We start from the raw sequence: 24392 nt of genomic DNA, 5'->3' as shown, positions 1-24392 counted from the left end.
TTATTTTTTTAACAATGTATAGTAAAGAATCACATTTTACATGACAGTGTTCATTTTCTATACACTAAGGAACAAAAAGGCAGAAAAAAAGAAAAATCTACAGGCTTGTATTAAATATGGTGTTGCAAGCTTTTCTTCCTCAGAGACACATTTTTATTTTTAATTTTGAAAATGAAACAATTAACTTAAATATACTGAATGTTTTACACAATGACTTTAATTAAACATAAAGTTTTATTAAAAAAGACATTTGCTCGAAACAATTTAGAGGAAATAAGAGCATTGACGTTGATTAAACATAACAAGGTTTTCCTACACGAAACATTTGTTCTAAACAGATTTAACATCACGTAGTTAGCAAAACAAACAAAATGTGTGATAAGGAGACGACATGTGTTATATATGTAAGTAACCAGAGGAGAGGATGTGCACACAGAATGTTTAACCTTATTCTAAGTTTATGAATGAATGACATTTATCAGATTTATCATTACAGTTCAGACATGACACAGCTGCAAAGATCATATCTGGTAATACATTTCTCACTAACATAATTTTTATTTTTATTTTTAATGCGATGACATTTAAAGCAGAGAATTAAAAAACACAGCATGGTCAATTGATTTAGAAAAGACACTCATAATTTAAAGAAAGTGAAACTTAACGGCCTTGTTTCTTTCCCATTATTTCTTCTGCCAGACAGGTATAGAGGTCTGTCTGGGGGCAGGAATGCACCTGGTTATCAAACATGTACTGGAGCTCTTCAGGCACACAAAACAAAATGTCACATTGCATCGAGGGCAATGAACCGATTTACAATACTTCTTGCTGTGCTCCAACAGTAACCCACAGGTGGGACAGGCACGAACAGAGGGACACTCCTTCACTGAATCAAAGGTGATATTTGGGCATTTATTTAGTGTCTCTAATGACTGGTTGCAGCAGCCACGATTTCCACAGCGGTCTTTCCGAGGCCGTGCACCCTTCCACTCCCTCAAACACTGCCAGCAGAATTCAAACGGCCGTCCTTTTACTGCTGTGCACTTTTTACAGAGGACATTCAAATCTGATTCATTCTCTCTCGTCACAGCAGATCCACATCCAGGACACTACATGGAGACAGAGGTCGGACAATATGAAATGTCTAACGATTCTCCACTTACATGAAATATATATGTTAATGAAACACTTACCATCTTAGTCGTATGTGTCTGCCTGGCAGCATTGAACGCCATGGTTCTTCTAAAATGTGCATTTTCTTGAGGGGTCAGCAGAGCCATTTTAAAAACCTCTGCAAATGTCCACTCCACGTTACAACCAGACCCACCACACACAAACCTGCTTTCACCCTTTATTGAAATAAGGAACGGTACGTTACTTATACAGCTCAAGGGTTGAAAACAAACGACAGAACAATCTCATGAATTGCAGTTAATATGTTTAGGTTAATCTTTGATTAATAAAACTATAAATACTATGTTGTGTGGAGGGGTTACTGCGTCTTATCAACAAATGAAATAATATCGTCCCAGTCCAGTCCGCAGGGGAGAGAAAAAAAATAATGACGAGATATTGGGCATTGTTTTCTTGATTTATTCAGTGCATGTAGCATTAAAAACATTAACTTCTGTAATTTCAAGACACAGGCAAAATTATTCTGCCCTGTTTAAAATCTGAATTCTGCCACTGTGTCTGATGTTGGCTGCTATTTATTAATTTTAATGAAGCTGACCCTTAGTCGCCTACCTGGTCCAACAACCTGCGACACCAGTTGGTGAGAGAGGTCGGGGTCACAGCGTGACCACAGGACATCTGAGCTCTGGGAGATTTGAAGCCTTCACACAAGACTGACAACAATCACATACAGGCAAAAAAAAAAAAAAAAAAAAAAAAAATCAATGTTACACGCGAATAAATGCTAATGCGTTTTGTTTAACCTAGGTTAATGTGAGCACAGGTAAAATTATTGTATTTAATTATCGTCATTATTTCTATATTAAAGTTGAATCTGTTCGATGTCACATTGAAAAGTGCCCACGTGTCACTTACAGTCCAAATCATCTTCTCCATCGACAAATTTAAGTGTTTTGTCATGAGGGTCGTAACACTTCTCCTGTGTTGTTGGCACGCTTGGGGGCGTCACACTGCGAAACAACAACAAACAGATCAGAATGAACACTTCCGGTTTCACTTAAAAAAAGAGTGTGTGAGCTGCAGTGTTGCGCAGATTTCTGATACTTGCACACAGCTCGCGTTTCTTCTTAACATAAAGTTTTTGATCAGCGGCTGTTTCAGCATCACTGTGATGACAGACTGTGACACTGAATTTTCGCAGTTTACAACCGTAACGAAAAGTCAGAGCATAATAACCTGAGTGAACCATGGAGACTGTTACCTGTGCAGCAGCAGGGGCAAGTACATCGGCGCTCTGTCTGCGGGACACACTGGATACATGTAATAGACATCTGGCACGTTGATGAACGGTGCAACGCCCGAATCTTGGTGAGGTGAGCACAAAGGTGTGGTCCGGTTGAACATCTTGGTTTTTACTGTCACTGCGCACTATCTGTTCACGGGAGTATCTCCAGCGGTCGACTAAGAATCGTTTTGTTCTGCGGTGAATATGAGCAGCGATACTCCTCCCTCCCTCTCTATCTCTTTCTCTCTCCCTCCGTGTGTGTGTTTTCAGGGCCGCACCTCTGTAGTTGGTAAAATTCGACTTTAGCCTCTCCTGCTGGTTTTTACGACGACGATATTAAGTCCAGATTTTTTTTAAAGATTTTTTTTCATTATTTAATTTCATTCATTAGTGTTCATTATTAGTGTTCATTTTGAGAACTAATTCGAAATTTCGAGATTGAACTCGAAATAGTTGAAAATGAAAAAAGTCGAAATACCTTGTTTGATTTTTTTTAATCGTTTGGAGTCAAACCACCTCCTCAGTGCTGCTACATACTCTACAGCATGCCTGGTGTAGATGAGTTAGTTAGACAACTTAATCAGCTCTCTTTTTGTGTCTTGTGTTACAACATACACTCTCTACTGCACGAGCGTTCAGACAATACAAGAAGTAAGAAATAGCACAATATATGCTATATATACATGCATATAAGTCACTTACTGATAAATATCTGAATAAGAAAGAAAGAAATAAGAGCATGTGCAAAAAGGGTGTGGCTATTACAGTATGCAGTGTGTTAGGTGGATGAGATGGCCACAGGCAGGAATCTAACTTCCTTACACCAGCACCAGCTGTTGGAAATACCCAGGAGTCTTTATAATTCCACTTTGGCCTGGTAGGCTTTTACCTCCTCACCAGCAGACTGAGAACAAAGAACGTTCAAGTTAAGAAGACTCTGTTTAACCTTGTTGCCATGCAATGTAAATGGATATTCCCTCACCCTGGTTGTGTTACACCAGAGCCATAACTTTAAAGAAATGGAAATGCTAAGATGTTGGATGCATTAGTGACACAAGCTGATATAGTAATCTATTGAATCCTTTCAGTAGCATGATAGCACTGTGATTTGGTTTGATCCTTAATTGTGATTGTTTGTTCTTATTTGAATGTCTAGAGAAAATCACACATCCATCCATTCAACTCATTGCCATAATAAACCTTTAAGAATGGCTTTCTGGATCTTGTCTTTAAATATGCACACCACATCAGACGTTGTGTGAGTCAGCACAACCAACATCAGTGTCGTTCCTTCATTGACATCCCCACATAACACAGAGTTAGCCTATAAGGTGGCTGGGATGGAGTTGAATTCCTGGCCTGAATTGTTATCTCAGGATATGTTCACTAAAACAGTGGAGTATGAAGCCTTCTGATTACAAGAACATTAAAAGGTGAACAGACACCACATTGGCATAGATCATCAATAATAACGACATATATTGGCCATGTCCACAGCTGGACTGGCCTTTGGGCATACTGGGCATTTGCCCAGTGGGCCGATGGTGATTTTTCGTTTTTATGGGCCGATGTTGTTGTTGTTATTGTTGTTGTCTGTAATGGTATAAACAATAAAGGGTGGTGGACTGGCCAATTGGTCATGAACGACTCTGGGCTGGACCAATTACAGCCGAGGAGGTCGGATGCACCCTCCTCCTTGCTTGGGCAACGGCTCTAAAAGCAATCTTATCACAGACAAACAGAATAACATGGTATTAAGGTGAAAAGGAACAGGATTTGTCCCGTATTTCAGCTAGAATTTATTTTAATATTACTTTCTAGGACCAGCTGATGTTTGCTGGAGCCACAGCTGTAAAGCTGCTGGTCATGATGTCGGTTTGGATATGTGGTGAGAGGGAAACATGAAGATGAAACCAGGAGATGTCCTTACTGAATCATCAGAGCTGAACAGGTGATGGAGAAACAGGTTTACCTTTTAGGTGACATGGATGAGTTGAAGGGAAGTTATGAACTGTTTCTAAGAGACAAATAACACCAGGATCCTTTTCTGCATAGCTGACAGCTGGTAACTGTGCAGGGGCGGCTCTAGCAGTCTAGTTTTGCCAGGGGGCCAGGTAGGGCATTAACTGGTAAAGGAGGGCAAAAAGAAATACTTTTCTTCCTTATTCTCATTTAAAATGTCTCGCTTTTAATAAATAATTAACTGAATCTTTCAACCAAAGTGGTCATCTGATGTAAAATGTATAGAAATCATTCATGTATACCAACAAGCCAGTATACATCACTGTCACAACGACGTTTGTTTTCATTCAAAGGCTTTATGGCTTTTCCTATAATACCTGGTGGGCTGGTCTCTAGTCAAAATGCCCAGGCTGATTTTTTGTCCCAGTCCAGCCCTGGGTCTGTCTGTTCAGCTGATGTAAACTATCCACCCTACAGTGTAAACATAATGTGTGGCAAAAATAAACCATGCGATTTCTTATAACTCGATTTAAAACGATAGTGAAACTAAATTAGATATGGAACTTCCCTAACAGTCCAAACGCATCTGTTGGTGTGGTTTTTTGATAAAGCTGCCGTTGTCAGGTCATATAAGCTGCTACCGCTAGTCTTTGTGAACAGCTATTTGGGACAACCCACCTAAAAGGATAAATTCAGCCCACGCCTATTCTGACTTTAACATAACCTGAAGGAGCTCGTACCGCTCACACACGATCCAGACAAACAAAATGTGCAAGTACAGCTTGTCTGTTCTCTCACCTGCAGGGGAGATGGGGATTCTTAGATTAAACCACTCCAAGAAGCAGCAGAAAACAGTCAGTGACCTGAAGAAGGGAGCGCTGAAGCTGTTTCCCAAGAAAGGTAAGCCTAAAACCCAAAACAGATCAAAAAGAAAAATTACTTCTTGAGTGATCATGTGACTCTATTGTGAGGCTACATTCAAATGTCTTTGTCTTTTTTATGAATCTTTTAAATTATATATTTAAAAAAAACCTACATGAAGTGTTTAATTTTATTGGTAAAAATAATATAGTTAAGAGCAATTTAGTTTGGTGTCATTGTTATGTGAGGTATTTGTGTAGCACAATAATACAACACACCAACTTCAAACACACATTCAAGTGGACATCTCAGTCTGAGGAAACATGTGAGCTGAACCCAGCTCAGACAGGCTGTGTTAACAGATATGACCACAATTACAAACACATTTCCTGTGTACTGTGTTGCTGTTTCAGTAAGTCGCACAAACTGTGAGTCCACACTGTTGTTGAGGTTTTGTTTTTGTCTCCAGTTAATATTTTTATTACAGTTGAATTAAATGTTTTTCACACTTAGTTTAGTTTTAGTTAAGCAGTGGCCAAAGTCATGTGCTGTCTGAGTGCAACTTAAAAATAACAATCTTCAGTGATGTTCAGGGAAAATGATATAATTATTTGTGACATCTTTATATATTTAGTGAGGTTCCTCTCTCTCCTGTCTTGTGTTTGTAGGATATCTTATGGGTGAAGTCCGGCTGATTGTCTCAGGGAAGCCGCTGGATGATGACTCTGCATCTCTGTCTGAATATGGGCTCAAACCCTCGTCTGTGGTGCAGATGGTGGCGAAGGTCCACGGAGGCTGACAGATATCATCATCGATGCACTCGACTGCATCCACAAGACTCACAGCAGGACTTAAATATGAGACCCCAAAGGACAAAATCCGTCATCTTTGGCTCTTTCAAGACTTGTCCCATACCTGCTTAGAGTTCAGCACTAATTAATTATCATGAGCTGTAAATGATGAATAATTGGGATATAATAATGTATTTTGTGTTTATTTTGTGCTTGTGTTTATTTCCCTGCTAAGATGTCTAACTTGCTATTTGTTGGTTTTTCAAAAATAACTGTAAATGTATATAATTTTTCCCAAGAAAGTCATATTGAGATATTTTTCCATCTTATTCAATAATAAAAGTTTTTTTTTCTTTTTTTACAGTCTGTGTTCTGACTACAAATCTCAATAGTCCTTGTATACTACAAATTCCACACTGCTACACGCAGGCATCAAAAATCTGTTTGTCTCTAATAGGCACCACCTATCACTGCTCTAATTCACATACCTGATATACAGAGTAAAAAAAAAAGTAAATATGAAGAAGAGCTGGCTGGTGGCTAAAGGTGAAAATGCAAACCGTGGGGTTATTCTGTCTGCTTGGGATCGGAACAGCATCCAGCTACAGCTCAGGACCGCTTCCTCATCAGTCTGTGCCATGACACCCAGCCACAGTTTCCTTTTGGACTGTTTGGGTGCGGCCTTTAGATTGCAGTTGCTGTTAAGCAATATTATTACCACACCAGTTTCTGCTGGTGGCTTATGCAGAATAGCAGTTCATCTACTAATCAGAAGGCTGGTGGTTCAAACCAAAGCAGACATAAATTTCCACTATTACCTACAGTGCATAGGATGAAGCTTTTGAGGCCTCACGGTCCTCTGATGTGAACATAAATGAAATCTGTGGGAGGATCTTAAACATGTTGATCTTTCTTTAACTGGGCAGACCTCATATCATAGTAAAGCCATTTATTACCTGCACAAATATATATTTTTGCCACTTTGCTGTTGTTTTGGTTCTGTTGTCTTCAAGACACTTCTCAATATGGCTTGGGTTTTCCCCTCACGGCACCCTAACATTTGTTGCCTTTGTTTCCTTGATTGCGGCATCTACGTTGAATCCTTTTTCATTACTCAGCTGGTGCCACACTCAGCTGTGTCATTCTGGGACTCTCTTTCCTCACTGCACTCCCAAAACATGCCCTTCTCTCTGCTGTAGCAGATTCTCAGTCGCTCTGTTTCAGCTGTCCTTTCAGTTTTCCCTGAATTATCACCATTGACCTGATATCCTTCTCAGGTTTAGAATGAGCAGTAAACACTGAAGCTATTGTCTGCACACACCAGGAAATGCCCCTAAGATTGGTTTTTACTTATTCGTTATCACTTTCGGTTTCTCTCCACCAGTTACGAAAACTCATGCAACTGCAGATTAGCAGTCAGGATTATTTTGTACATTTTATTTTACGTAATCAGTGTTAGTTCTGCAGAGAGTCCAGGTTTAATATCTTATTTTGTGCATTTATGGGTTTTATCGCTCTACTTTTGGAACCTTGCACCATGTAGCCAAAGTTGAGGAAAGTACCTGATTTACCGATCAGCGTCACTGGATTGTCTTATCAACTGGATTTATTCTCTTATTTGGAGAGCTTGAATGGGTTATTGTGTTACTTTTGTCATTGTGGTGTTATGAATGTGTATCAAACTGGATAAAAAATGATATAATAATAAGATTACTGATGAATTCACTCATACCTATCATTTGGCACGACAACCAGGATGTGAAACAGCAAAAAACCAAACCAAACATTGTTCTGGTTACATAACACACAGTGGTGCATGTGTATTAGGTAGTTTCCAGTTTTCATCTGAATGACAGCATTTAAATTCATGCCTGATAAAGTGATTCAACTCGAAACTGAGCTAGCAGGCATTATGATGAGCATTGTCTATATGTTTGAAAGTTATTTTAATTTTCTGGTTTACACGTCGTCTTCGGTTCCATATTTAAATCTTATTGTGTATTTTCTGTAATACCTTTGGTTCTGCTGGAAACCACAGCAATGCAGCAAATGTTCTTCTTTGTGCCACTTAACCAGCATTTAGGATAAAGGCGGACCTGTGGGGGAATTTTATCCGCAACCTATTCATGCCGGGAATACCAGGCTTTAATTATGGCTTTAAATAACTGAAACTAAGTAAAATATACTATCTTATGGAATTAAACTGAAATGAAGGAATGTTTACATAAAGTACATCCAGGTTCAACCTTATTTCAGATTTATGAATAAATGAAAAGTTTCAGACTTGTTATGGTCCTTGTGACTTAAACTAAAAGCAGTAGGCAAAAAAAATCACATGTGACAGCAAAATATCTCACCAACAAAACTCAATAATGATTACATATGCCAAATCTGACCTCATGTTATAACCAGAGAAGGACATGAAACGCAGTATGGGAAATTATGTTACACGCAAAGAAAACAAAGCTCCAGCAGGCTGGTGTCTTTTTCCATCATTTCTTCTGCCTAACAGGTATGGAGGTCTGTTTGGCGGTCCACACACTGGAGCATGGTGCAGATATTTGACTTGTTGTGCATTCAGTCTTCAGGCACACAAAACAAAACTTCTCCTTACATTGAGGACAAACAGAGGTTTGCAATGTGTCTGGCTGGGTTCCAACACAAACAACAGGTGAGTAAGGCATGGATGGAGGGACATGGACTCCCTTCACAGACTCAAAGGCAGTACTTTTAGAGACTGACTGCAGCAAAGAGGTCTTAAAGGGGTCTTTCTGAGGTCGTGGATGCTTCCCTCAGACACTTCCAGCAGAGTTCTGTATCATTTCTTAACCTCTCATCTAATGAAACAGAATATTTATTTGCATGTTTCAGAACTGCATTGCAAGCATGTTGGTACGATGCCTCATACATAGAGGTCCGGGGTTTTAATCCACTTCTGTGGAGTTTGTATGTTCTCCCTATGCTTACTCAAAAATCTGGCTTCCTTCCAGAGTCCAAAGACATGCATGACTGGAAATAGGTTTTAGGTGTGCCCTGGCCTGTCCAACCCTGTAGATGCCAGGGTAACAGCATGACCAGGGACATTTGAGCTTTTAGAGATCTAAAGCCTTCACACAAAACTGAAAGTAATCACACACACGCCAAAAAAAAAAAAGATTAAACAATGATAAATGCCAATTTTAAAATTCTGTTCAGTTAATTGCTTTTGTATGTAAGAAGGAAAAGCTCCATAGTTCAGCCATCTGTTCGCTTCCACTTATTCAATTCAGGGTCCCCAGCAAAACTGGGGTGAAACGCAGGACAGACATAAACAAAGCACAGCGTGTCGCAGGCCAGCCTGAAGGTGGACTCGGACCAGGACGTTCTTGCACCACGCTACCATCTCTCTGTATAAACAATTTCTCCTGTATTGTGGTGAGCATTTGTTACAAAGCGCCTTTCAGCATTTTAAAGCCGTGACTGAGTGATGAGGGTAGAGGATGCTTTCTCTGGTGCGCAGTTTCCTGCCGTTAGAAAACGTCCATCATCCAAAATACTAAAACAGTAACCAGGCAGTCCGATCTAACATGCACATCAGTAATGCTGTTATTGGACCATACCTGAGCAGCATAGCTGTGACTGATCCACTTACGATGTGGATATTATCACAGCGAGACTCGAGCAGCGCTTGTTGAAATGACGTGAACAGCGGTGAACTGAGAAGACTTGTGTGGGCTGGAGTATATCTACTGAAGCAGTGGAGTACCATATCTTCAAATGCCTGGAAATAAGATTATTACAGGCTAACAAACAGTAACAGATTCAACATTAAAGGGTGGGCAGACGTGATGCATGGATAAATAAAATCCTGTAACCGACACTAAGCCCGCTGCTTCAAAGCGAATGTCTGATCGATTAACAAAACAACTGCTGACCACACGGTGAAGATGAATAATCACGTGATTTCTTCTAAATCAAAGACGAGAAACGCCAGACTCCACTGACACACCGACACTCCACAGCCTTTCTGATTGCTTCACTGCTATCAGCAGAACAACCGGACTTCCTCGCAGTTACTGCTTTATAATTCTGAAAAGACGGTGATATTTTTAAATGTAGATTTACAGGCTTTTTTAATAAAATGGTTTAACACAGAAGATAAAGAACAGTTTGTTCATATATTTCATATCCACACATGACCCGCAGACTCATTTAAAAACTAACGCTAAGCTCTTGGTTTAGGTTTGCTGTAAGTGATAAGGAGACCATATGCAGTGTTTTAGATTAAAGGCACTGTGACTCACAGGAGATTATATTGAATTAACCTGTGCAGTGATTTTAAGAAGCCGGTCAACGCGATATGATTCAAATTCAAATACAACAACAATGATAATAAAACTTATAAACAGTCGAAACTTTCATTCTTATATTTTTGTTACTTCCTAACAATCTAATCGTTTATTTGTATTTTAGAACCGTGTCAGTAACATCCACATTATTTTATTACCATAAATAAACAAATAAATAAATGGCGTGTTTACATTATTGTTTCTTTCTTAAAGCGAAACAACCCATTTCAGACGCATGTTTCCGGGTCTGCTGCTGTATAAAAAGAAATCGTAACCGCGCATAACCTTCAGACAGAGACAGTGAAAGGCGCTCGCAGCTTCCCCCACACGATGTGTCGATATGACGTCGCTGTTGTCTCGTCTTCAGGCGGGATGAAAACAGTCAGCTTGTACTCCAAACAGCTGCCCGTGCAACAACCGACGGTGGGCCAGCTGAAGAAGGAAGCGCTCAAAGCGTTTTCCACAGGTAGGCGAACCTAAAATAAGATTTTTTTCAAAAGAAACAATGTATCTGTTACACGACAACACAAGACATTTAAATTATGCTGCCTATTTTTTAATATTCAAATATCTTAAAATATGATTTGTATGTTTAAAATTGTTTATAGAATTACGATCAGTTCAATTGTCAGTTGTTGAAACATTATAAATGTGAAACGGACGAGGCTGGTCCATAAGTCCCTGTCCGGAAGCATAGATAATGAAAGTGTTACTAACTGAACTGAACTGCTTTTCTCTGTGATGCGGCTTTAACAGAGCCATTTAAATAAGTCCAGTATTTTAATTCCAGCGTTAAAACCTTGAACATGTAGCCTGTTTATTTATTTTAAGGCTTTCGGAGTAACTTTCTGTTTTCTCTGTGTTCCATGTGTAGAGAAATATTTGGGTGAAATCCGTCTGGTCGTTGAAGGAAAGCCACTGGACGACGACTCTGCGTCGCTGTCCGACTGCAAAATCAAGCCCAACTCTGTTGTGCAGATGGTGACCAAGGTTCACGGAGGCTGACTGAGCTCCATCGTCGAGCTCCAACCGTTTAATACAGACCAAGGACAAAAATGCTTTTGTACTGTTAAACCTGTGCAGTTATTTCGAGCTGCAGTTTCTCAGGGTGTAAACAATTCTTTAGCTCCTTTTTTCTTTTTTCTCTTTTTTTGTTGTTGATAAATTATGTGGGACACCAATAACAAATCGAAGGGTACAAACACCGCTGAAATTAAATGCTCCATCTCATCGGCTTCTGTGCTCAGAGCCAATGATTATAAATAATAAATCAGTCATGTTAGCTATATCATTAGCATTACAGGACACCAAGAAATGAGAAAATGTAAAGGCACACAGAACAACCTCAAGAAAGTAAATAATGTACTGATTTTTATTATTTGTGCTTTGATGATGTAAAAAAAACAAAAAACATATACCATTGTACTTGTCATGGACTGGATTGCACTTTTAGATTACTTACTTGCAAAAAGTTACGCAAGAAGTAAAATTCCAATTTGCTTTGTTTTAACTTGAATAAACTTTCTCGGAGGAGTCAGACTGTCGTGTATATCATGTAAAATCATACATAAAAGCCTGATACTCATGATAAAGGCCCGTCATGTACAGTGATTTGCATTTGAGACATTTAAGGACTTTTCGCCCAATTTTCACCAACTATGTAAGCGAATAAAAAATGTTTGAAAATTGTTTGATCTCCATAAAATATCATTTAAAATATACTGGAATCAAACTGAAACAAACAGAAACCTTGAATTAATTTTTTTTTAAAACATTACTAAGATTACTTTTTTATTCAGAACAAAAACTGGTTTTACCGTCTTCGCAGCACAAAATAATAAAGTTTTTGTCTTCAACAAAAATATAGGCAAGTTGCTGTACTAGTTGTTAATGTGATGCTTCTAAGTAAAGTTCACTACACTGGGACCACATTTTTAAAAGTAATATATTATCAAGGTAAACATTTGACATGACACTTGGCTCTATGCAATGACATGGCAGAAAGAAAAGAAACTTCACTGGCTTTTATTAAAAATGTTTTTGCAAACAACATTTTTACAATTTATTTAAATGAGCTGCATGTTTTACATCTTAACTTTTGGTTAAAGCTAACAAAAAGAAAGAATGTGTGTTTAACTTCACATTTAAAATTTATTTTTGAGATTTTACAAATGGTAAATGGACTGATTCTTATATAGCGCTTTTTTACTCTCCCGGAGTACTCAAAGCGCTCTATACAACATGCCTCATTCACCCGTTCACACCCACTCATACAAGCACTTCTAATCACTTCTAAACTCAAGTAATAAACAACTAATAAACATTCACACTCCAATGAACGCACCCGAGGGCAATTTGGGGTTAGTATCTTGCCCAAGGATATTTGGCATGCAGACTGGGGGAGCCAGGAATCGAACCACCAACCTTCCGATCAGTAGCTGATCTGCTCTACGAGCTGAGCCACAGCCACGCCCCCTCGCCCCCCCAAATCAGGCATAATACAGTTGTAAAGTTCACATCTGGTAGGAAATTTCTCATTAACAAACTACAACATTTCTTTAGCATTATATTATATGATATATTATCACAGATAAATGCCAACCGCAGATTTCTATATAAAATGTTTATTTCCTGACTGGTTGACAAGTGGTTACTGGAAGTTGCTTAACCATGCAGACCTAGTGAATGTTCAGTGACCTCCTGCTAATCTCCAGTCAGAGAGAAATACTGGGAATTGTTGACTGGTTTATGGCAGTTGCTAGGTGAATTTGGGAGCAAAAAGCTATTTTTTAAAATATAATTATCATATATTTTAAAGTGCATCAACTCCACTTTCAAGTCACTTTCACACCAAAACAAAGTGAAGTTTGATGGCCTTGTGTTGTTACTATTATTTCTTCTGCCATACAGGTATAGCTGTCTGTCTGGGGGCCACTCCACTGGAGCAAGGTGCAGAAATGCCACTTGTTCTGGTGCATTCAGTGAAGATCTTCAGGCACACAAAACAGAACTTCACCTTACATCGAGGACAAACAAGAGATTTACAATGCCTCTTGCTGTGCTCCACCAGTAAACCACAGGTGGGACAGGCACGGACAGAGGGACACCCGTTGACTCCCTTCACAGAATCAAAGATGATATCTGGGCATTCTTTTAGCGTTTTCAGTGACTGGTTGCAGCAGCCACGATTTCCACAGCGGTCTTTCCGAGGCCGTGCACCCTTCCACTCCCTCAAACACTGCCAGCAGAATTCAAATGGCTGTCCTTTTACTGCTGTGCACTTTTTACAGAGGACATTCAAATCTGATTCATTCTCTCTCGTCACAGCGGATCCACAGCTAGGACACTACATGGAGACAGAAGAATGACGTTTAACACTAATAACAAATTTCCATTTACAGTAAATATAATATGTTAATGCAACACTTACAAATCTGATGATAAGCATCTGCCTGGCAGCGTTGAATTCCAGGGTTTTTCTGAAGTACTCAGTTTCTTCAGGGGTCAGAAGAGCCATTTTAACAACCTCTGCCAAAGTCCACTCAGCACTGCAACCAAACCCACCACACACAAACCTGCTTTCACCCTTTATTGGAATAATGAGACGTAAAAGGATTATTAGATTCACATGTTGGAAACAAAACACCAAACAATTTGATGAACTGGATTTTTGTCGTTTCAGTTAAACTTACATTATTAAAACATTATTAAAACAATAAATACCATATTGTGGGTAAGAGTTGCTCTGTAATTCATTAACTTATTAGCTAATAAAAGAAATTATATAATAAGCAATTTTTTCATGTAGCTAATAACTGCATTGCTAGATATGCAATGGTTTGATAAAACACTGAAAAGGTCACAGCTGGACAAACACAGGTGTAATTCAACGCTGTACTGAAGTCTAAAGTCTACAGGTTTCAGGTTAAGATTTTTGATACAGGCTTTTACAGCATTGATTAGCTGCTCATCTAGTTTTTATACTTTTTTTCCAAAACCTTGTGACATGCAAAAGAATAAAATGATTTTTTTTAAAAGGATAAAAAGTGGCTGTAAGGTTGTTTAGAAGAGCACGGTTTAAACCCAGGAAAAGTCTATGAGTCTCTTAGATGTGTGATTTCTTGAAGTGCCTCACAGGTGCTGGTTCAACTCGAGGTGATTATAGGCCCTAAAATGTTGTGTACACACTGTTGAGTGATGTGTCTGGAGACCAAAGAGCGCTTGCAGTGTATTATGTTTAAAATAAGATGTGATAATAGATCAGGTATTATTTTCATCACTTACACACATGTGTGTACTCGTATGTTGTGGTAGAATTAAAAATATTATCATGGTTAATTTAATATCTAATTTATCCCAAAATCAGAAACCTGGTACCACCCCCGATGCCTTCTGCTTTTATTTATTTAGGTACACTGTTATTTATGGTGACGTTATTTTATCTATTTTAACAAAGTCAACCTTTCGTGGCCTACCTGCTCCAACAACCTGCGACACCAGTTGGTGAGAGAGGTCGGGGTCACAGCGTGACCACAGGACATCTGAGCTCTGAGAGATTTGAAGCCTTCACACAAAACTGAGAACAATCACACACAAATTCAAGAATAAATGATTTGTGACATTGGTTTATGTAAGTTGGTTAAAATGATTTTCACCGTTATTATTGTAATTATTCTCAATACTGCTGCACCCAAGTAATACTTACAGTCCAAATCATCCTCTCTATCGACAAATTTAAATGTCAGGTCGAGAGGGTTGTAACACTTCTCCTGTTTTGTTATAGTATTTGAGGCCATCAGTCTGCGAAACAGTAACAGAACACTTTCAGTGTCACTTCAAAGAAACAACCTGCGATTTCGGGAAAAGAACACTTCAAATAAGTTACAGTCTGGGCTGGAATGGGACAAAAAAACGACCAAAAAAAAGGCATTGAGTTATTGAAACAGGTTTTAATCAGATTGGTTGTTGCTGGGTTGTTTCTCAGTTACACTGAAATGCAGCATATCATTATTTAAAGCCACATTTCGGCTTTTAGTGATATCCTTGAATCTTCCTAATGACGTCTCTCCAGCTCTTTAATTCCTCCCTTTTTAACAGCACCCCTGCAGATAATATCTCTGTTCTTTTGACATATTTTGTACATCTATTTTTAGTTCTTTTTTATTTTTCGGTTTCAGTTTCTCAGCTCCACCTTTTCAGAACTTTTTTCCACACTAAACTCGAGCGCACGAGCGCACAGGGAAGGTAGGGGAGGTCCCGGTTGCGTAAAGAGATTTTATTGGACGACACAGTGTCGGTAATGAAAATGAACGAATGGGCTGCTCACACTTCGGAGGCCCTTGAACTGATCCATCGCAATTCCCGGTGTGCCAAATTACCACTCCAGCCCTGGTAACAGTAAGTTCTGAACTTTCAGTACTATGTTTTTAATCACAGGCTTTATGTTTTAGTATCACTGTGACGTCAGACCGTCAGACACTAAATGATCGAAGTAAAGAGCGAACTCTCCGCTGCGCACTTTCTAACCATAACAAAAAGTCTTTACCAGTGAACTCAGAGTATTGGACATGTAACCAAAAGGAACACGCGCATGAGTGAGTGAACCACGCTGAGTGTTACCTGTGCAGGAAACCCGTGAATCCGGCCATCGTCGATCTTGCTGCTGGACATGCACGATGCAGGCAAAAGACGTGTGGCGCTGCGACGAGCCTAGTAACAGCTGACTCTGAGTGACGTCAACACAAACGTGTGGCCGGATTTCTTTATCATATACAGTTTAATGTGCAAGCTATTAGTAAAACATTAAAAGGAGATCAGACAGCAGGCCTATGGATCAACAACAATGACGACAAACTATCAAACCAACAAAGTAAACCTAACATCACGTTAAAATTAATCATAAAGAAAGAAAGTGATTTCGTTTAACGATAATAATGATAGTGAAACTAAATTAGATATGAAACTTACCTAACAGCGAAGTCCTGAACAAACAAACAAACAAACAATCTTTATTATTTGTCACATACAGTATCATACAGAGTACAATGTGTAGTGAAATGTTCTTGTGTCCGTGCTGCGGACAGGCTGCAGACAAAGCCGCGCTGAAGGGTCGTTTGGCATGTTTGTCTGATAAAGCGTTTGTTATGAGCTGAACAACTATTTAGAGACAGCCCATCTCAGTGACTAATGCGCTCTCAACTCACCTGACTTTAACAGAAACCGAAGGAGCTCCTCAGACTCACACACCAGACAAACACAATGTGCAGGTACAGCTTGTCTGTCCGCTCACCTGCAGGTGAGGTCGGGATTATCAAATTAAATCACTCCAAAAAGCAGCAGAAGACCGTGAAAGACTTGAAGATCAAAGCAGCGCAACTGTTTCCAAAGAAAGGTAAGCCCAAAAACTCAAAACAGATCGAAAGAGAAACTATGGAGAAGGAAAAGTTGACAAGTAAAGAAGCTGTGTGTCGAGTGATTGCGTTGCAATCTAATGAAAATCAAGTGACACAAATGACACAGACTCATTCAAATGTCCTCATTTATTTCATGAATCTTATATCTTTTTAAAACTGTATCAAATGTTTATTGTCAAAACTCTTTCGGTTCAGTTTGGTTTTCATTATGTTCCGTGTCAGTTTCAGTTTGTTTTATTGTTATGTGAGGTCTTTGTGCCGTGCAAAAATCACGAAGCACAATAATACGACACAACTTCAAACACACATTCAACTGGATATCTCAGTGTTACTGTGTTTTCATTGCACAAACTGTTAGTGCACACTTTGGTTTATAAAGCGTGTGAAATAAATGTTTTTCACGCTTAGTTTAGTTTTTTGTTGAGCAGTGCTGTCTGAGTGCAACTTAAAAATAACAATCTTCAGTGGTGTTCAGGGACATGATATAATTATTTGTGACATGTTTATATATTCAGTGAGGTTCCTCTCTCTCCTGTGTTGTGTGTGTAGGATATCTTATGGCTGAATTCCGGCTGATTGTCTCTGGAAAGCCGCTGGACGATGACTCTGCATCTCTGTCTGAATATGGGATCAAACCCTCGTCTGTGGTGCAGATGGTGACGAAGGTCCACGGAGGCTGACAAATATCATCATCGATGCACTCGACTCCATCCAAAAGATTCACCTCAGGACTGAAATGTGATACACCAAAGGACTCGATGCATCATCTTTGCTAGCTGGGACTGAACTGTGTCATCTTTGATCTTCTCTTCTACACTTTTGGGTCTTCCTTTAGATTTTAAGACTTCTATCATACCCATATAGACTTCAGCACTAATTTATTATCACAAGTTGTAAATGATGCACAAATATGGCATAATAATATTTCTTTTTTTTATTTCTTTTTGTTTCATTGATAGCCTGTGTAACTTACTAGTAGTTGAAATAACAAAAGCTGACAACAAATGTACGGTTACGCAGCAGCCCCATGAATATCAGTGTTCCTAAAAAAGTGATACTGAGATCATTGGCTAATATTTACTTATCTTGACTTTCCAGCTGATTCCCATAAATGCTCTGCTTTCATCTTCTTTAAAAATAAATGCAATGATTATTGAATTTAACCCATTGTGCTCATTTGTAGCTCTCTATTTTTATTCTTGGGCTCTTGTGAAGTAGCCTTGCTTTACTTAGCTTTGCTGTCAGTTCATTGTCCTGATGCATAACACAAGTGAGCTTTATGGGATGAACTGATGGTTGGACATTCTCATTTAGGATTTTCTCGTAGAGAACAGAATTCATGGATTAATCAGTTACAGCAGGTCATCCTAAGGCACCAAAGCAGTCCAGACCATTGCACTGCTACCACCACGTGTAACTGTTGGTATGATGTTCTTTTTATGAAATGCAGTGTTACTTACTGTGAGTAATAAATAACAATATATGTTTATTATACAGGCATTTTGCAGGCAGACAAATAACAAATGTATTCTATAGTAACATTTATATAAACCTTTTGTTGTGTGTTAGGCAGTAGCTGTTGATTACCTGCCTAAATCCTATCTCAATAGTTCACTTACTGTGCAGGCTGCATGGTTTTAAAAATCATTCGTCTCTAACTGGGCGCACCTGTGACTGCTCTAATTAATACGTGTACTCGTGTACAGAGTGAACAGTGCCATCTGGTGGCTGAAGGTGAAAATAAAAACACACACTTTTTCTACTTTGATTTAGCATAACAAGGTTTCAAGTATGTATCAAGAGACTAAACATTGATTTCTTTAAACATTTTAGGGGAAAAAAACTAAGCAATCAAAATAAGAAAGAAATGGCTGACCCAAGTAGTATAAGTGCTAAATATCATGTAGCTAATGCTAAAAATACAACAAACAATGACAGGTTAACGTAAAATAATTAAATGTTGAGGGAAAAGATAAGCACACACAGAATGTATGATTAACTTTACTTTAAATCTATGAATGAATAACATTTTTCAGGTTCACTGTCGTTATGATTCAGACATAATGCAGCCGTAAAGATCACATTTGGTAGCAAATTTCTCATCAAGAAAAACCAACACTGATTATATTTGACAACTTTTCCAAGAGAACAGAGAAATATAAAAAGGTTATTTAAAAAAAACAACATGGTATATTATTACAGAAAAGGCACTTTCACATCTCACACACTTGAGCTTTGTGTCTTTTTCATTATTTCTTCTGCCATACAGGTATAGCTGTCTGTCTGGGAGCTACACGACTGAAGCAAGGTCCAAAGTAGTCACTGGTTTCAATACATTTAGTATTGCTCTTCAGGCACACAAAACAGAACTTCACCTTACATCGAGGACAAACAACAAATTTACAATTCCTCTTGCTGTGCTCTACCAGGAAGCCACAGGTGGGACAGGCACGGACAGAGGGACACCCGTGGACTTCCTCCACTGAATTAAATGTGATATCTGGGCAGGTCTGTAGTGTTTTTAGTGATTCGTTACAGCAGCCATCATTTTCACAGCGGTCTTTCCGTGGCCGTGGACCCTTCCACTCCCTCAAACACTGCCAGCAGAATTCAAACAGCTCTCCTTTTACTGCTGTGCACACTTTACAGGGGACATTCAAATCTGATACATTCTCTCTCATCACAGTGGATCTGCATATAGGACACTACACAGAGACAAGAGAGTGACAGCATTTAATACATAACAAAATTTCTATAATAAATATAATATGTTAATTAGACACTTACAAATCCGGTAATAAGCGTCTGTCTGGCAGCGTTGAATCTCAAAGTTCTTCGGAAATACTTCGTTTCTTGAAGGGTCAGAAGACCCATTTTACAAACCTCTGCAAAAGTCCACTCAACACTACAACCAGATCCGCCACACACAAATCTGCTTTCACCCTTTATTGAAATAGTAAAAGAGAAAATATTTATTAGACTCATAGAAAAAAAAACTATCAAAGACTATGATGGATTGGAATTAAATCAGTTTTTTAAATCAGGTTAAACTAAAATTATAATGACTATAAACATTTTGGGTAAGAGGTACAGTGGCATTCGCTTACCTATCAGCTTATGAAACATAACATTTAATAAACAAAATATTTCATTGTACATCTCAGAACTGCATTGCTAAATATTCTGTAGTTTATTGAAACACCAGTGATTTTTGTGCCGGGGTGAAACTAAAAACACTGTAGTGATTTTAGTTTCACCCCAGCACATTTATCATTTTGTCATTATGTCCATGTTGTAGCACACAGAAATGTTGAGTTAATATTTGCAGATACATTATCTGTGTAACTATGTCTTCGCTCTAACTTTTGTTGAAAATGTGATTTATGTAATACTGAGCAGAGCATTTTAAGTATGTAGCATATTTTTTTACACTGGTAAGCTAATCTGATTACATCATAAACATATCTTAATTAAACTATAATATAAGTGCAGGTTTAAGTGCAGTGGTGTGCAGGGCTTTATATGCCTTATGGGGATGGTGCTGACATGTAAGTCATTGTGTCTATATCAAGCTTTTAGCCTATGGTAAGGAGAAATATTTGTGTCTTTCCTTAACATTCAGCTGCTTAGAGATTATTTGAGATCAACAGTGACTCATAAGCTAGAACCAACACTTTGGTTTTCCAACGCAGATGAATGGCAACAAAAGTAAAGACTTCACTGAAGGAAAAAGTATGAAGATGCAAGCTGCTGATGATCCAGTGCAGCTGGTCTGAGAACATGAAGAAAAAACCTGTTCAACTTCTCCACAGAAACGAGGTGAGTTTCATGTTATGATTTATTTTAGTTTTTCAAGGTACATGTGTTACTTTAATAATAAACTGCTCATATTACAACCGAATGCTGTTATGTGTAAGATGACAAAACCAAAACTCTGTTATTTCTTGCTGGATTTCAAAGGAAGGGTCTACAAATCCATTCAATTTTAATTTGTTCTCAAGTCATTTTCCACCTCAGTTTACTCAGTATTAAACTTTGTAAAGTGTTAAACAAAGACCAAGTCTTTACACTTTGTTCTTCAATGTGTGCCTTTCTTTTTTGTATACATTCCTCTAGTTTGCACATAATTCTCCTGTTTGTTATTTTTTCCTGCTGTCTTGCTAATTATATTTTATAACTGCACGGTTGGCGTGGAGCACCTATAATTTTGTTGTACATGTACAATGACAATAAAGGGCTGTCTTGTGCTGTTCTATTGTATTGTAGCTTTATTCATTTTATTTTTAGTTTAAAAGTAAATAACAACAGCAAAAAAAGGACTTTCTTCTTTCTGCTTCTCAGAGCAGAGCAGCTACTTGAATGCTACTCCAGCAGAGGTCGATTGTCTTGTTAATAATTTTACCTCTTCACTACGTATGACTGGATACTGTAGCTCCTGTGAAAAAGAGAGCATCAAATCAGAAGGACCTGATTCCCTGGTATAACTCTAAAACACGCACCTCAAAGCAGATCGAGTGGAAATGGCATATCACAAATCAAGAAGATCCCCATTTTGCCTGGAGAAATCGTTTGCTGCTTTATAAAAAAATTACTCTGCTAGCTAGAACATCTCCCTATTCATCTTAAGAACAACCCCAGGTTTCTCTTCAGCGCTGTAGCCAGGCTGACAAAAAGCCAGAGCTCTATTGAGCCAACGACTCCTTTAGCGTTAACTAGTAATGACTTCATGAACTTCTTCACAGATTTGAACAAATAGAGAAAAAAATACTCATAATAATTTCACAGATGTAACATTATCTACAACTACTTTTAGTACAATTGATATTCATTTAGTCTTTTTCTCCAATTAATCTTTCTGCGTTAACTTCAGTAATTATTTCCTTCGAACCATCAATGTGTCTTTTAGACCCCATTCCTACAAGACTCCTCAAAGAAGTGCTACTATTAATTAATGCTTCAATCTTAAAAATGGTCAACCTGTCTCTAATAATCGGCTATAAGCTGGCAGTAGTTAAACCGTTACTTAAAAAGCCATCTCTTGGCCCAGCTGTCTTAGCTAAAAAATCCTTGAAAGAGTAGTTATCAAACAACTAACAGATGATCTGCAGAGGAATGGCTTATTTGAAGAGTTTCAGTCAGGTTTCAGAGCTCATCACAGCACAGAAACAGCTTTAGTGAAGGTTACAAATGATCTTCTTATGGCCTCTGACAGTGGACTCATCTCTGTGCTTGTCCTGCTAGACCTCAGTGCAGCGTTTGATATTGCTGATGATAGTATTCTATTAGAATGATTAGAGCATGCTGTAGGTATTACAGGTACTGCAGTACCTGTAATACCTACATCATACCTATATGAGAGAAAAGTCCTGTCAGCCCTGTGCTAAGAGGGCTGTGGTCATCCGTCCTGTTCTAATGAACACAAATGTTGTAATGGTAATATAAACAGAATCTTTCATTTTACTGTTAACAGAAAATTCTGTGACTGTCTGTATAAAAACAAAAAATTGCCAGGACATTTTTTTTTTACCTGGCATTCATTACCTGTTCGTCTAGTTTTAAGTAGTTTTTCCCAAAAACTTGTGACAAAGACTAAAGAGATTTCTCAAAAAAACTCTCATATTGCTGTGGACATTGTGGATATAAGGTTGTGTAGCAAAGCACAGGTTCAAACCCAGAACGTGTCCATGAGGCTCTTGGATGTGTAATTTTTTGCTGTGTATCACAGTTGCTGATTCAACAGCACATCAGTGTTAATCAGTATGTGTATATATTAAAAATGTATGGAGCATGGGTGGAGGATCGAAATGACCAACAGATGTAGTTCATAGTCCTGTTCTGCTTACTTTGAAAACAATAAGTGTGGAAGAGCAGCTGTTCAGCAAACAGTGACCAAACCTTTCTTTATCTAAATCATCTCAGATGATCATATGCACTGAAATGTTGTGTACACACTGATGAGTCATGCGTCTGCAGCATTTGCGTTAAATATTGAGAAACTCCCATTTATGAAACTTTCACTTAACTAAAGCAAGAGTTACATTACATAAATGTTACAGGCGACAACAACGCAGACAGAAATCAGAGCTGAACATTTCTGTCCCATTTTATTAGTTCCTTGAAAGCAGAGGTGGTTTCTATCGAGATAAGTTAAGTGCACCACTCCCTCTGTTGACTTCAGTTAGTGTTTCTCACCCAACAGTCTTTCTCTCGCTCTTTCTCAGCTATATGACAATAATCATTCCAGTAAAATGGTATTTATTTCATTGCACTTTGGATCTCTTTGTTTAAGTGAATTAATATGTTTTCTGCATTTATTCACATGTGTGTTTATCACAAACGTGTGCTTAAAATAATTGTGGGTGGTAGCATTAAAACCATTAACTTCAATAATTAAGGCCCAAATTATTCATTTATTATCTGATTTATCCCAAAATCAGGATACTGCCACGATGACTGATTCCTTCTGTTTGTTATTTATTTAGGTATATTTTTATTTATGCAGTTGTTTTAATGTATTTATTTTAACACAGCCAACCTTTAGTGGCCTACCTGGTCCAACAACCTGCGACACCAGTTGGTGAGAGAGGTCGGGGTCACAGCGTGACCGCAGGACATCTGAGCTCTGAGAGATTTGAAGCCTTCACACAAAACTGAGAACAATCAAACACACAAATTAAAAGAAAATGTGTTATACAGGAATAAACACTAATGTCCGGGGTTTTTTTACATTGCACAATGTCAATACAAAGGCTTAAAATGATTTTATTTTATTATTTCCAAAATATAATTTAACGTCACTGACACCAGTTTGAAAAGTGCCCAAGTGTTACTTACAATCCAAATCATCCTCTCTATCAACAAACTTAAGTGTTGGGTCATTCGGATCATAACACTTCTCCTGTTTCGTTGTCATATTTGAGGCCATCAGTCTGCGAAATGATAAACAAACCAGAATGTGCACTTTAGTGGTGTGTGTGTGTGTGTGTGTGTGTGTGTGTGTGTGTGTGTGTGTGTGTGTCAGACGGAGAAAGTGAACTTTCCGGTGTTTCCAACAATAACAAAAAGTGCGATCATAAGAGTAGTTACCAGTGAAATCACACCATTGCACATCCGACCAAGTGTAACTCACATCACTGACTGAACGACGCTGCGTTACCTCTGCACCCGTGAATGCCGCCAACGTCGATCTTTCTGCCGGACGCTCTGGATACAGCCTGAAGAGGTTGAGCGCAGTGGAGAACTGAGCAACTGCTAACCAATCGGTGGGAGGAGTCAGTGTTTTCTTTTAACAAAGTGACAGTGAAAGTAAATTAAATTAGGAACTTCCCTGACGGTCCTGGAGCATGTTTTGCTTTGTTTGTCTTATAAAGCCTTTGTTGTGGGCTGCTGGTTTATGAGGCAGATGAAATAAATGTTTTTCACACTTAGTTTTAAGCAGTGGCCAAAGTCATGTGCACCTTAAACATAACAATCTTCAGTGGTGTTTGGGGAACATGATATAATTATTTGTGACATCTTTATATATTTAGTGAGGTTCGTCTCTCTCCCGTGTTGTGTGTGTAGGATATCTTATGGGTGAAGTCCAGCTGATTGTCGTGGGGAAGCCGCTGGATGATTA

General features: G+C 38.5%; 3 protein-coding genes and 1 long non-coding RNA gene across 7 annotated transcripts; 1 reads left to right on the top strand and 3 right to left on the bottom strand.

Moving 5' to 3' along the window:
• On the bottom strand, positions 1-2682 carry LOC116327713. Its single transcript, XM_031749361.2, has 5 exons — positions 2396-2682; positions 2050-2144; positions 1747-1847; positions 1194-1349; positions 1-1109 (listed from the first exon to the last, which is right to left on the bottom strand). Exons 1-5 carry the CDS (start codon positions 2536-2538, stop codon positions 684-686), a joined length of 921 nt encoding a protein of 306 aa, XP_031605221.1. The 5' UTR covers positions 2539-2682; the 3' UTR covers positions 1-683.
• A 10050-nt stretch (positions 2683-12732) lies between these two features.
• Positions 12733-16571, bottom strand: LOC116327724 (probable E3 ubiquitin-protein ligase RNF144A-A). Of its 2 annotated transcripts, XM_031749374.2 has the most exons (6): positions 16329-16571; positions 15981-16149; positions 15067-15161; positions 14837-14937; positions 13792-13947; positions 12733-13707 (listed from the first exon to the last, which is right to left on the bottom strand). In XM_031749374.2, the coding sequence occupies exons 2-6, from the start codon at positions 16007-16009 to the stop codon at positions 13252-13254; spliced, it is 837 nt and encodes a 278-aa protein (XP_031605234.1). In that variant the 5' UTR covers positions 16010-16149; positions 16329-16571; the 3' UTR covers positions 12733-13251. The 2 variants fall into 2 exon arrangements, with proteins under 2 accessions (XP_031605234.1, XP_039465609.1); XM_039609675.1 differs by lacking the exon at positions 15981-16149.
• On the top strand, positions 15633-17937 carry LOC120439023. The gene is made up of 3 exons (XR_005612327.1): positions 15633-15758; positions 16578-16752; positions 17324-17937. It is a non-coding gene; the product is annotated as an uncharacterized LOC120439023 (long non-coding RNA).
• Positions 17938-18024: 87 nt separating this feature from the next.
• On the bottom strand, positions 18025-24059 carry LOC116327712 (probable E3 ubiquitin-protein ligase RNF144A-A). 3 transcript variants are annotated; one of them, XM_039609677.1, is made up of 6 exons: positions 23931-24059; positions 23609-23703; positions 23324-23424; positions 21177-21209; positions 19562-19717; positions 18025-19479 (listed from the first exon to the last, which is right to left on the bottom strand). In XM_039609677.1, exons 2-6 carry the CDS (start codon positions 23697-23699, stop codon positions 19024-19026), a joined length of 837 nt encoding a protein of 278 aa, XP_039465611.1. In that variant the 5' UTR covers positions 23700-23703; positions 23931-24059; the 3' UTR covers positions 18025-19023. The 3 variants fall into 3 exon arrangements, with proteins under 3 accessions (XP_039465611.1, XP_039465610.1, XP_039465612.1); XM_039609676.1 differs by having other exon boundaries at positions 23904-23991; XM_039609678.1 differs by lacking the exon at positions 21177-21209 and having other exon boundaries at positions 23904-23991.
• Positions 24060-24392: the final 333 nt, after the last annotated feature.

The sequence above is a fragment of the Oreochromis aureus genome, linkage group 3 (assembly GCF_013358895.1).
Source record: "Oreochromis aureus strain Israel breed Guangdong linkage group 3, ZZ_aureus, whole genome shotgun sequence".
Lineage (NCBI taxonomy): Eukaryota > Metazoa > Chordata > Actinopteri > Cichliformes > Cichlidae > Oreochromis > Oreochromis aureus.
This window is presented reverse-complemented; position numbering and strand designations above follow the sequence as displayed.